At 50.4% G+C, this 13,994-nt stretch overlaps 1 protein-coding gene across 1 annotated transcript; it reads left to right on the forward strand.

The window, feature by feature from the left end:
* The first annotated feature begins 2,423 nt into the window (after positions 1 to 2,423).
* Them5 (thioesterase superfamily member 5) lies at positions 2,424 to 9,495 on the forward strand. The gene is made up of 6 exons (XM_004632333.1): positions 2,424 to 2,534; positions 3,477 to 3,678; positions 5,533 to 5,671; positions 8,527 to 8,637; positions 8,997 to 9,121; positions 9,429 to 9,495. Exons 1-6 carry the CDS (start codon positions 2,424 to 2,426, stop codon positions 9,470 to 9,472), a joined length of 732 nt encoding a protein of 243 aa, XP_004632390.1. The 3' UTR covers positions 9,473 to 9,495.
* Positions 9,496 to 13,994: the final 4,499 nt, after the last annotated feature.

A 13,994-nucleotide genomic window follows, 5' to 3' on the forward strand; every position in this document is an offset into this window, starting at 1 on the left:
CAAGTAGGTGCTTTAGACCACTGAGCCATCTCTCCAGCCCTCTTTGCTCTTTTAGTTGGCTTTAAAAATCCTTGCTTGGGGCTGGGGAGATGGCTCAGTGGAATAAGCACTTCCCTGACAAGTGCAAGGGCCTGAGTTCAATCCCCAGTTGTGCAAAAAAAAAAAAAGAAAGAAAGAAAAAGAAAAATCCTTGCTTCAAACAAGGAGCTCTTTTGCAGATGGGAAGGGGTCCCGAAGACCCAGAGCAAGGGGGACAGGAAATAAAGATTCAAGATGTGTCTTGTACAAAGCTCCACCCTAAGATTAGCTAATACTGGGATTTTCTGAACAGAAAGAGCCATAAAGTTTGATTACACATGTGCAGATCACTGATTATGCCACCTACAGGCACCTGTCCCACAGCTTGAAACACTATGCTTTTGTATGTCCCATCAGTACACAAATTTTGTGAATCCCATGCTCAGGGAGGCAGACTTGAGGCTTAGGTATTTGTTTTCTTCTGTGCTTAGGTGCCTTGCAAATACACTTTCTTTAAAAATAATAATAATAATAATAATAATAATAATAATAAATCCCAGCAAGTATTGGTGTACCAGGCATTGGAAGTTCTAGTGTTCTTATTTTTGTTTGGTTGGCTGATTTTTTTTTTTTTTTGTAGGGGGAAGGGTCTACAGTATGTTCAGGGTCTCACTACTAGATCCAACTGGTAGTGATCCACCTCTTTACAGCCTCCCAAGAGCTGAGATTACAGGCGAGCACCACCACGCCCAGTCTGAATTGCCATCTCAGCGTGCCCCGGGGGTAGAGCCAGCACAGCAGGCCTGGAGATTGAACCCTGGCCCCTGCGCCTACTTGCAGGCACTTTAATCTGCTGAGCTATTTAGCCGGCCCCGGTTGGCTAATTTTTTGAGACAAGGTCTCAATATGCAGTTCAGGCTGGCCTTTCTCTTGTTTTTTTGAGGCAGGGTCTCACCATTGTTGTTCAGACCAGCCTTGAACTCACTATGTAGTTCAGTTCAGGCTGCTGTCAAACTCACAGCAATCCTCCTGCCTTGCCTCCGGAAAGCTGGAATCACAGGTGTGTACCACCATGCCTGGTGCAAGTTCCACTTTTCCCTCTTAAGCTATCCAATTTCCCATGGATCCTATAAATATCATTGTATCTCAGCATAGTAATTAAGTATGAAGTATCAGATATCAAATTGTCAAGTTGCTGATTTAACTGTCACTGCTTAATGTGCAAAAAAAATTCTTTGGTGAAACTCGTTGTCTCTGAGCTGTGAAATGGGAAGCTAGCAAGATGGCCTGGCTCAGTAACCATATTAACTTACCATATTAAATCATTTTTTTGGCTGCAAGATAGCTCAGCAGTCTAAACCACCTGCTTAGGCAAGCTTAGGCAAGTGCAGAGACCAAGGTTCGATTGCCCCGCACGCTGTGCCAGCCCCGCCCCCAGGGTGGGCTGAGCCAGCCACACAAAAAAAAATCAGTTTGATCTTTCAGAATCTGCCAAAATATCATTGTCATCATCATCATCATTCTACTTTGCACACTTCTGATCTTTAGAACATGCTTTATTTTGGTAAATTAAAAAACTGAGGCTTTTCATTGAAAACTAACCATTTGCATTCAATAGAAGGAATAATACCACCAAAGACCAACCTCAGCCGACGGTGGCAGAGCACCCCTCCCCCACTTACCCGCCCACAGCTCCCAGACTTGCCCCTGACAAAGCCTGCTCTACGTGGCCCCACCTCGCTCCCAGCACTTTCTAATGCCCTCCTATCCCTCTCCTGATGCGCCCGAACACGAGTTCCCTTGCTGCTGCTTCCTCTCAGATGATTTTCTGCCCTCACCCCCACACAGCACATGCATTGCACCTCCTACCCCAAGCCAGGGACCAGCTCGTGAAGGCCTCCCTGGCTGACCCTGTCCAGGACATAGCAAGGGGGCATCTAAGTGCTGTGAGTTGGTTTTCTGAGTCCCCAGATTATGCCAGAGCTTTCAGGGTCCCACTGCAGAGCTCACAGCACACAGACGCCCCAGCGCTCTGCAGGTAAGGGATAAACCTCACTTTTCTTTCAGAGTAGCTCCCCAAGGCTCCATGGCCCTCATACCACTTGCACATGCACATTCCATCCCTTAACAGCATGTTCTTTTTAACGTGGGTCAGTCCTGCCAGGCAGTGTCAGTCCTTCCTCAAGTGCTGGGTGGGGCTCTGGGGCAGATACAGGCCTCAGGCAACTGTGGGTGTTATAGCAGCCCAGCCCAGCCTTTTCCAAAGATTCTGACAAAAGCCTGTGACACAAAGGAGCAGCTAGGGGAGGTGGCTGCACCCACAGCTCCAGTGCCACCACACCGCGCTTTCTTACCTTGTTACCTCAGGAGTCAGCTGCACCCCAGCTCCAAGTAGGCATTTAGCCATGATGAGGAGAGGCTTCCAGGTGGCAGTTAGACTTGGCCTGCCCAGGACTCTGCATATCCTGCCCAGACTCAACTCTACCTCCACATCTGGATCTTCCACAGGCTCCCGGGTGAGTGAGTTCCCACTCAGTCAGATGGGCAGACATTCTCCCCAGAGCCTAGGGTCCAAGGAGCACCCTTAATTGCCTCTTTCCAGCTTGTGGCCAGAGCTGAGGAGGAGTGATTGGAGGAACTGTTTGCCACAGTAAAGGGGAGGTGCTCTGGGATACCATGCAACTCAGATCCCACAGTAAATCTACCCAGACCCTTGCTAGCCTCCCGGTCTGAATATTGCAGGGCCACCAACAAATCACTTTCCTCCACTGCAAATTTTGCAGCTAATTTTGCAGAGAACCTGTCTGCGGTCTTAACAAGCAGCTCACTTATTGCTCCCAGTTGTGATTGGTTTGTGAGCCGCTGACACTATAGAGGACACCCTCCTCCACAGATGGGTGTACTGTCCTTGCCGCCTGGAGCTCCTCTGAGGGTACCCCAGCGTGTTTCAAAAGAGCTACCCTGCCCAGGCAGGCCTACAGCTGTGATCAGAGCTGGTATAGCGCTGAGGTGAGGGATCTGCAAAAGCATGCCTAATCAACTGTGGTCTCACCTGCCCTGGTGGCCAGTGACAGCCTTTGCCACATTTCTTCAGCTTCCTCATCTGTGTGGCGGGGCCTGTACTAGCAGTTAGCAGGCCAGAAGAACCATTCACCGATGTTTAAGCTGAACACTTGTAACAAGCCGTCTCTGAGCAGCACAGCTGTCATTCTTGGTCCCTGTTCCTTTCCCTCTCCTGTGATTCTTTAGCAATGACTCAGTCACCCACAGAAGTCTCCAAATCATCTTCAAGGAAGATGGGTAGTTTCCCTTAAGTTAACACTCCAGGAGCTGAGGCTAAAAATCCCCCAAACCAGGAAAGAAACAAACAACAAAAAATAATTGACCTGGAGGTACCACCCAAGCAGGAGTCCCACCCTCCAGGACATCAACTGGTCCTCCTGATTTCTCCTTGCTAGGTCTCAAGATTCTGCCCAGAGAAGACAGACTTGAAAGATTATGCCCTTCCCAATGCCAGCTGGGGCCCAGACATGCTGAACCTGTACCAGGAGTTTCTGGAGAAGACCACCTCAGAAGGCTGGATCAAGCTGCCCTCGTTCAAGTCCAACAGAGACCACATCCAAGGACTAAAGCTCCCATCTGGCTTGGTAGCTACCTCAGGTAAGGCTGGGTCTGGGAAGGCCAGTGGATACCACGTACCCCAGCCGCCACTGACAGGACCCTGCCTGAGACTCTCCAGTAGGCTTATCCAGCCCCCTCTCCCTGCCTTTAATGACCCTGTGTGGTGGGGCCTGTACTAGCAGTTAGCAGGCCAGAAGGACATTCACAGGCCCCCTTCTGGTTCTCTGCCCAGAAGTTCTTCCAGCTGTCTTCAACCACCCTTAGCTACAACTGAGGGAGAAAGGTGAATGGGATCTTACTTCACTGGCTCCCTTTCTCCCATCTGACAAGGGCACACCCTAGGAGGCACCTTTGCTGCCAGCCGAGGCCTGCCCACCACAGAACTGCAGACTCAGTGCCCCACCCTGTCCACTCTCTTGAAGGCAGTGCTTCCTCACAGCCAAGCTTTTCCTGAGCCCTGCTCCCTGTGCCACCAAAGCCCTCGGACCACCAACCTTTCCTATCACAGGTCTCAGCCCAGACCAGCACTCTGCATCAGCCCTGCATCTGACCAACACCTTGTTCTCTGTGTGTGTGTGTGTGTGTGTGTGTGTGTGTGTGTGTGCGCATGCGCGTGCACAGGCGCCTTTCTGTCTGTCTGCATCATTTTTAGGTATGATTTATGCCCAGTGATAAATAATGGAGGACAGAGCTGGCAAAAGACTCTTAGGTTATGGCATAAAACAGGGACATCATGCTGGGCATGGTGGTGTATACCTGTAACCCCAGCACTCAGGAGGCTAAGGAGGATTGTTGCAAGTTTGAGACCAGCCTGGGGTACAAAGTAAGCTCAGGGCCAGCCTGAACTGCACAATGAGACCCTGTCCCAAAAAGACAAAAGAGAGCCAGTGAGATAGCTCAGTGGTCTAAAGCGCCTGCTTAAGCAAGCTTAGGCAAAAGTGCAGGGACCGTGGTTCGATCCCCAACACCACATGCCCCACTAGCCCTGCCCCCAGGGTGGGCTGAGCTGGCCACAAGAAAAAAAAAAAAAGAAGAAGAAGAAGAAGACAAAAGAAGAAAAGGTAAAAAAAAGCATCAAAATAATTTCTTTTAGAAGTATAATATTTTCAAAAAAGAAGGGCCAGGGATGTAGCTCAGCAGCTTATGTACCTGCCTGGCAAGTACAAGGTCCTGAGTTTAATCCCCAGTACCACAAAAAAAAAGGGGGGGGTATATAGTTGTAATTGTCTTGGAAATTTCTGCTTTATTTTACTATTTTCTACTTTTGGTGGGGGGTTTGTTTGCTTTGTTTTGTTTGTTTTTTGTATTTTAGAGAAGGTTTATAGGGTGTTCAGGGTCTCAGTACTAAATCAGACGCGTAGTGATCCGCCTGCTTACAGCCTCCTAAGAGCTGAGATTACAGGTGGTCTGTAATGCCCACCATGCCCACTCTCAATTGCCATCTCAGTGCACCTCGGGGGCAGGGCCAGCACAGCAGGCCTGCTTGCAGGCACTTTAACCCATTGAACTATTTGGCCAGCCCTCTGGACTTTTGTCTTTTTTAAAATTATTATCATTATGTACTTTTGTCTTTAATTGCATATGACCACAGGAGTAATTACCTTGTTAAATTTAATGCCTACAGTGTTTTAAGTCTTGATCTGGCTCTGATACTGACTCCACCAAGCCAGGCAACGCCCAAGTGCTGTCCCCAGACACAGGCTCCTTCTGAAGCAGGAACCGTGCATCTGCTCCTAGTGTGAAGGCTCCCTGTGAGCGCATCCTGGGTGCCCTTGGCTCTATCTCTGTTCCCCCACGCCAGAGGCAGGCTCAGCCCCGGGTATGCATCCCGGCAAGGTCCATGGCCCTCACACCCTCCTGCCTCCCACGGTGACACTGCCCATCTCTCCCCAGACAAAGGTGACTACTGCATCTTTACCAGGTGCATCCAGGTGGCAGGACAAGGCTATGAGTACGTCATCTTTTTCCACCCAGCCAAGAAGAGGTCCGTCTGTCTTTTCCAACCAGGCCCTTACCTGGAGGGGGCCCCAGGGTAAGGTCACAGGCAGGGTCGGGGTGGGGACTCCTACACTTGGCTCAGCAGGCTGGGTGGGCCTCTGTGGGGCCCTGGAGTCGGCACCTCTCTTAGGAGCCAGCGAGGAACAGGGCTTCAGCCTCAAGATGCCAAGCCTGGAAGGACACACTGTCTTATCTACCTGCTCCAGTCACATAGAACCATGCATTAAAGAGAGCTCCCTTACCCAGGTCTCAGAATTTTCTAGCAATAAAGGACCTGAGAGGCCTCCTTGAGAAAGATGTGATGCATTTGGAAGAGGGCAAATTCTGGAATCAAGAGCCAGACTTCCGGTCCTGCTTCACTGTTGCAAGCAATCTGTATAACATCTGGTTTCTCCTCTCCTTACTTGAAGCATAGGTCAGCAGTGTCTAGCTGTAAGGGGACTGACAGACATGGCACTGTGGACCCCTGTGGGTATCCTCACGGGCCATAAAGCACATGATAGCTATTGGACACCACCTGTTCAAACTCCAAGTTTTACCCGTGGGGAAACTGGGGTGCACAGAGGTAAAAGAACTTGCCCAAGTCAGATCTAGGACTCCAGGAACTGGACTCCAAGCACGGTGTTCTCTCTACTCTGCTGCCTCAAACTTGAAATTGACCCGATGAGAAATTCAACTGGGCATAAGCCAGACTGGCGCGGGGCCTCTTGTCGAAGACTACCGGGCCACTAAGTGCATGGTTGTCTGCCTTCTCTCCAGCACCTATTTCCTCTCCGATCACAGAAGGTAGTTGGTGGCACAGGAGTTCCCAGAGGACCAGGTTTAGGGTCCTGAAGCTGAGAGCAGCTGGAGTGGGGTTGAGCACAACTGAGAGTGGGGAAGAGATGTCGTTGTCCCTACAGGCTGCAGCTGCACACGGCATCCTTCTGTCCCCTTGGCCAGTCCCAAGCCTCCTCCATGGGGACATTATCCTGCAAACTAGTGCATGCAGACAATGGGAGAATAGCTCTCTCCCTTTCCTGGGCCATTGGCCCCTTCCCTTCTGAAGAAGGAAACCCCAAGGAGGTGAGACTGGAGCTGATGTGTGGCTGAATTTTAGGGGCTTGTGGAAGTGATGCTAGAAAAACAATGGAGACTATCCAGCGCATGCCAGGCAGTGGGCTGGGGAGGATCCAGCAAAAACTACGTGAAGTCTCCCAGGCCTTTGGGCACTGGAAGTGGGAGGGAGTTTCTGGTCGACTGAGCACTGCTCTGTAGAACCTACACTTGCCAATAGGTTCTTTTCCTTGGCAGTGAGGGTGAGGAGGGAAAAACACACTGAGAATTCTTTGACACCAACACTATTCCCTCTTTCAGTCCATTTAGGGGATGATGAAGACTGTCCATTTTTATCCACAATTCACAGTTCATAGTAGAAAAATTAATCCAGGTGTGGTGGTGCATGCCTGTAATCCCAGCACTCCAGGAGGCTGAGGCAGGAGAATCACAAGCCCAATTCAGTAAGACCCTTTTTTTAAAAGGACTATGTAAGCAGTTTGCTGGAAAGGTCCTGCAAAAGAAGGAGAAGAAGAGGATGAGGAAGAAAAAGAAGATTAAAAAAAAGAAGGAAGAAGAAAAGGAAGAAGAGGGGAGGGAGGGAAGAAGAGGGGGAGGAGGAAGGAAGAGAAAGAGAGCAAGGAGAGAGAGAAAGAAAAGGAAGAACTACAGTTCAAACAGGTTTAGCAACTTGCTCAAGATCAAACAGGTGGAGCAAGGACTCCACAGGTAATGTGCGATGCCACAGCCCCCAGCAGTGCCCACCAGCGTAGGAGGTGAAGGGCCTGGGCAGCTGGCTGGGGCAGGAACAGGAGACGAGCCCACATGGTGCAGTGCGTGCAGCTGGCAGTGTCCATGGAGAATTGCCATTGAACTTTCAAAAACAGGAACTTAAGTCAGACATGGTGACACACACCCATAATCCCAGCCCTCGAGAGGCTGAAGCAGAAGGATTGTGAGCTGGAGACCTCCTTGGGCTATTTATCAGAGACAGCCTGGACAACATCTCAAGACCTGTCTCAAAAAGCAAAATAGTGCTAGGGAAATATAGCTCAGCAGCACAAGCGCCTGCCTGGCAAGGGCAAGGTCCTGAGTTCTATTCCCAGTACCACCCTTCCAAAATAGAAAGCAGAACAGTAATAATAAAAAACAAGAACTCAAATCTGTTTTGTCATTTGCATTCTAAACTTGGGTGCTCCTCTATTTTCCCCAACTTAAATGATGAAGTGGCTGTGACATGGAGGCCGCATTTGTAAGAGGACAACGGGGGCTTAACAGAGGTTACGTGAAGCACATGTCTGAGCCCTGCTGAAGCAGCCCTTACCTTTCCATGGGCAGTGTGGTCAGAGGTCAGTTTTGCTGGCACTTTATATATCGTAAGTTACATTCTACACTTGCTTGTCTTGAAAACATGGGCCCACCACAGGCTGTGATGACTGTTAAGGTGAGAGGTGGCCCAGGATCCTGTACTTCTTTTTAAAGATGAAGTCAAAAAAGCTCAGGGTTTTTCCCATTCTCTTCGGGCAAGCACCCTTCCAAATTACAGCAGTTGTTGCAGGCAATCAGCTGACAAAGAAGGAAAATGTTTTTCATTAACGCTGTGAGAACACTTTTTCCTGGAGAAATAAAATACTTGTGTCAGTGGTCGCTAACACAGGCTGAAGCAAAACAAAAGAAAAGCTCAGCTAATTTTGACTGATTGGATCCCCTGGGATTGCGGCTGTGTCCTTTCCAGTTTGGCTGCTGAGGCTAAAGAAGCTCTGAGGAGGGGAGGAGCAGGGGGTGGTCACTTCCTGGTGGGACCGTCTGCCCAGCAGCCCCAGCGCTAGATGTGTTTCCCACCCACATCCTCAGGTTCGCCCATGGAGGGTCTCTGGCAGCCATGATGGACGAGACCTTTTCTAAAACTGCCTACCTAGCTGGAGAGGGGCTGTTCACGCTAAGCCTCAACATCAGGTTCAAAAAGTAAGTATGGGGCCAGGGAGATGGCTCAGTAGGATAAACGCTTGACTGGCAAACACAAGACTCAGAGTTCAATCCCTGGGTCTGCCAAAAAAAAAAAAAAGTAAGTATGGCTCCGGGGCATTGGCCGAAGCCATGGCATTTCCATCACTAGGGCAGCTCTTCTTGGCAGCTGAGGTGTGGAAGCTCTGCCTGCCACCCTCCTTGACAACCCAATCCCGAGCACTCGTATCCCTGGCAGGAGACAGTCTTTGCTGCCTCGCTTGGGGCCCACCAAACAGCCCCTGAGAGGCAGGGGGTGAAGAGCAGGGGGTACAGAGGAGTGCGGAGGTGGGGATGAGTTATGCTGCCTGCTCCCCCAGCCTGCTTCCCGTGGGCTCTCTGGCTGTCCTGGACGTCCACGTGGAGAAGATTGAGGACCAGAAGCTCTATATGTCCTGTACTGCCCGGAGCAGAGACCAGCAGACAGTGTTTGCCAAGTCCTCAGGTAAAGAAGTCCTCGCCTCAGCCCAGCCTTGCCACAGCCCACCCCCAAGCAAATGGGAGGCAGGAAGAGTGCTAAGCAGCCGGCCCCAAGCAGGGCTCAGCCCTCAAGGGGTGAGATTTTGCACGTGCTGCAGACATGGAGCTGGGAAGGACAACTCAGCTGGGATGTTTTGTTAAATAGGACTTACACAGCCTGCACCACAGGACAGCTGCTGCGGGAGACTGGGAGCAAAGTGTTCACGGCACCGCAGCAAGCTCCAGTCCTTGTGGCCTTGGCCCTCGGCACTCAGCTCAGCTGTCTCTTGCAGGTATCTTTCTGCAGCTGCAGCTGGAAGAAGAGTCACCCCAGTAACAGTCGCTATGCCATCAGCAGAGTCAACCCTGATGGCCCCTCTGCCTGGATCCCAGCACACAACAGGAAGCAAGTGCTGTGGGTGTCAAGGGCCCTCTCTGAGTAAATAAACTTTCACTGCCCCATGCTCAGCCTTTTTGTAACTGGAAATCTTAAACCCTTCCAGGGCCTCCCACATACCCACCTTCCCATTCAGCACTAACAGGAAAAACTTGCTGAGCACCTGCCAGGCTCTGGGTGAGGCATCCGGTCCACAGCAATGAAGGGGCATAACTGGCGGGCACAGAGCACCCCGACAAATTCCTCCCATCCCACCCCAGGGCATATCAGGAATGCAGTGCAGGCCCAAAGGGAAGTGAATCCATTCTACCCTGAACACAGAACAGGTTTTCTAGAGGAAGCTGTACCTGAGCCAGTCCCAGAAGTTAGGTGGTGCTCACCAGGCAGTGGGAGAGCAAAGGCACAGCGCCCGGAAGGAGCATGGGGACTTTGGAACAGCAAGGCCTCGGGGAGGGCAGACATCTAAGGAGAAGGTGGGCAGGGCAGGGGCAGCCGCTGGCAAGCTTCAGAGCTCCTGCTATGGACAGACCTTGAGTGTCTTTAAGCAACAGAAGCCTAGGGAAGTTTCATAGTTCTGTCTCCAATAAAGATGACTGGCCGCAGAAAGAGCAGAAAGACAGAAGGCGGAAGTCCAGGTTGGAAGACTCCTATGGGGCTCTGTCCTGGAGACAGTAAGAGCTGCCGTGTGGGTGAGGGTGACGGGAAATGCAGCCAAACAAAGAAGTGCAGGACTTTCCCACTAATTTTGCTGCAGATTAGCACAGGAGAGCTATCTAAGATGATGCCAGGCTCCTGCCCTTGCAGCCTTGGCATGGGGGGTTCCTGGCTTGGGGGTTTCCAGGTGGTATCACTGGGGGAACCAAAAGAGCAGGTGTGAAGTAGAGGTAGAGCAGGAGCTCAAGTTTACATGCACAGAGCCTGGAGGGCCCATGACCCCCTCATGGAGGACACACCAGTGGAACTCCGGACACTGACCAGGGGCTTGGGAGGGAGCTAGCTTGGGAGTCAGTATGAAAACTGGCGTGGCACCTCTGAGAGCGAAAGAAAGAGGAAGCAGAGCAGGGGGTGACAGAGAAGGAGAAAAGGACTGAAAGATAGAGCCTCTGGCCACACTGGGTTTAAAGTTGGGGCAGAAGATCAAGGACCCTCTAAGTGCCAGAGAGCAGAACCAGGGCAGCTGCCCAAAGTGATAAGAGCTGCGTGTCAAATGCAGAAGAGAAAGTAAGAAAGATGGCAGCTAACAAAGAGGGTTTTGGATTTGGTGGAGGAAAGAGGAGGTAGATTTGCCAGAGCAAGTTAGGAAGGGAGTAAAATCCAAATTACAACAAATGAAAAGATGATCGGGATATGAGGAAATGGATGCAGGTTGTTTTGTTGTTGTTGTTTTTTTCTGGGAATTTTGTTTTATTTTTCAAGGTTACATTTATAAATTCTTTTGGAACTAGTAGAAATAGGTTGAAACTTTTGGGGTGATGGGGAGTAAAGGTGAATCCAAGTCAGAGAGCAGCCATGTGACTGACTCTAAGGCCAAGAAGTAAGCAGTGTCACGCACACAGCAGGATGAATGGAGAGGTCCATGCCAGAGCTCCTCAGCTTTCTCAGTGAAATAGGCAAGGCCTGCCATGCAGGTAAAAGTGGAAGAAGGGAGAACCGGAAAAGCCTTTGTGGCAGTCTGGAAACCATGTCACTCAAGCACTTCTGTGACCAAGGCACACTGAAGGCCTGTTGTTGGTAGAAAAATAGGGATCTGCAGAGGCAACAAGTTGGGCTGGAGGAAGGGGGAGTCCGCCAACAAAACCCATGGGCACAGTGGGCAGGCCAGGTGAAAACACAGTAGGAGAGGAAAGGCAGCAGTGTGGCGGGTGCACCTTGCTAAGGGGGCAAGGATTGCCATGAAGAACAATAGGGTGGGGTGACACTGGCTTCCTCAGGACCCTGGAGGATTTTTTTTTTTTCTCAGAACTGGGGATTGAACTCAGGCCCTTGCACCTGCCAGGGAAGTGCTTATTACACTGAGCCACCTCCTGGGCCCCCCCTGGAGGATGTGGTGGGAAACTAAGCAGCTTCTACAGGGAGGGCTGCAGAAGAGGGGTCCACTCGTGTGACAGCCAGAGCTGTGCAGGCCCAGGAGAAGGAGAGGATGTTCAGTAATTGCATAAGGTCAGTAGGACATTCAGGAGGAGGCCAAGGTTAAGAAACTTTTACCAGATAGTGTTTGGACAGGATATCATGTCTGCATCTTGTACTATGAATAACTACTACAGGAACTTAGCTGACAAAACTTCTGTCATCTCCAACTCCTGTCTTCCAAACTGGTACGGGTGTTGACATCTAGCTGCCAGATAAAACATGTCCGTGGTTAGACCTGAATCTGATTTATATCTAGATGTGTCCTGAACACCTCATGCAACACGTGGGGCTTTGGGGAGGTGAATGGATTATGGCCGAGTTATGTTTGGCTTGCTGCTAGGAGGTGGGGTCTAGAAGAGGGGGGTCACTGTGGGCGTGACCTGGGAGGGCGTACCTCCTGCCCAGACACTTCCCTGCAGTGTTTCCTGTCCCCTATGCTCCTCTCCTCCTCCATGAACCTCTGCCACGTTGTTTCTTCTGGTGCCAGATGGCTGGCCCTCTGGATCACAAACCAAATAAACATTCTCTCTCTCTCTCTCTCTCTCTCTCTCTCTCTCTCTCTCTCTCTGGTATTTTTAGGGAAGAGTCTACAGGGTGTTGGGGGTTCAGGGTCTCACTACTATATCGGACTCGTGATCTGCCTGTTAACAGCCTCCCAAGAACTGGGATTACAGGTGTGTGCCACCATGTCCAGTCTCAATTGTCATCTCAGCATGCCCCAGGAGCAGGGTCCGCTCGGCAGGCCTGGGGATCAAACCCCTGGCCCCTGCACTTGCTGGCAGGCACTTTAATCCTGAGCTATTTGGCCAGCCCTTAAACTTCTCTTTAAATTGTGGGTGCCAGGTATTTTGTTCTAGCACCAAAGAAAGTGAGTAAGACAGTGACCATTTGTAGGGATCATTGGTCTCACTGCGATTGGTTCTACCTGGGGAGACACTGCGGCAGGAATGAGAAAAGATAGACAAGAAGACAAAAGCTGAGCGAGGTGGTTGCTGGTCTGCCTGATAGGCAAGACTAACTCCATGCACAACGAAACCTATGTTTATTTATAGTTTTGCAGTTAGTAACCTGTGATGAAAGGTTGCCTAGTGGCTAACAGCTGACCATAACCAGACAGGATGTTTATCTCAGGACTGAGGTAGCTTGTTTGCTTTAGGCGCTGAAGCCTAGTCCCACCTACACACATTTGATCAATTTCCTCACTTCTGGGGCTCCCAACAGTTATCACTGTTTATATCTACATTTCCTCCAAAACCTGTGTTTTCAAAGTTGGGGATTTGGAGCGGTAACTGAGTCATGGGTGTGTGATGTGCATCTCTGGATTAGTCCTCAGATGGGTTTACAGCTGGAGGTGATAGGAGAAACCTGAAGAAATAGATCACTGTGTGTGTGGCTGGGAAGGGCTACATCCCTCCTCTACCCATGATCCTTCGTGTTTCCTGCCTGCCATGCCATGGGTTGCTCCTTCTCTGTAATGCCACTCTGCCAGGGTGTCTTAGTTTGGAACCAGCCAACTATGGGTTGAAACTTCTACAAACTGTGGTCCAAAATAAACCTTCCTTCCTTTAAGTTGTGACTATTCTGTACTGAGTCTCAGCAATGGGAAAAGTAACTAAGATAGATGTGTTTTGAGGCTTTATCTCCAAGTGGTTCCACTGGACAGAGGTCAGTCAGGAGGCTGCCCTGAAACTGTGAAGTGAGGCTGTAATTTAAAGAAGAAAGGAAAATGGGTTTAGTAATAACTAGCTACAGTTCCTGCCTCAGTTTGAGAGGAAGGTCAGTGCAATAAGAGGATCTTAGCCAGACATGGTGGCACATGCCTGTAGTCCCAGCACTTGGGAGGCTCAGGCAGGAAGATTGCTATAAGATCATGGCCAGCCTGGGCTACAAAAGTGAGTTCAATGCCAGCCTGAACTGCATAGCAAAAGACAAAAATAAAACAAGAAGAGAATCTGACCTAACTCTTATCCTGGAATGTGAAGGAATTAGCTTCAAGCCTAAGGTAGAGTTCTAGGATCTGGGGATGACATTAGGAATTTGGGAGGATAGAAAGAATGAAATCTTGCTGGCAAGATAGCTCAGCAGACTACAGACCTATTTCAGCAAGTACAGGAACCAGGGTTCAATCCCTGGTCCTGCATGCCATGCCAGCCCTGCCTCTGGGGTACGTTGAGCTGGCCACCGAGTCCAGGTGTGATGGTGCATGCCTGTAATTCCAGCGCTAGGGAGGCTGAAAACAGGAGGATCAGTACAAGTCCAAGCTGCATAGTGAAACCCTGTACCAGATACAGGAGGAGGAGGGGAAGGAGGAGGAGGGGGAGGAGGAAAGAAG

Source organism: Octodon degus, unplaced genomic scaffold, assembly GCF_000260255.1.
Source record: "Octodon degus isolate 3935 unplaced genomic scaffold, OctDeg1.0 scaffold00048, whole genome shotgun sequence".
NCBI classification, from domain to species: domain Eukaryota; kingdom Metazoa; phylum Chordata; class Mammalia; order Rodentia; family Octodontidae; genus Octodon; species Octodon degus.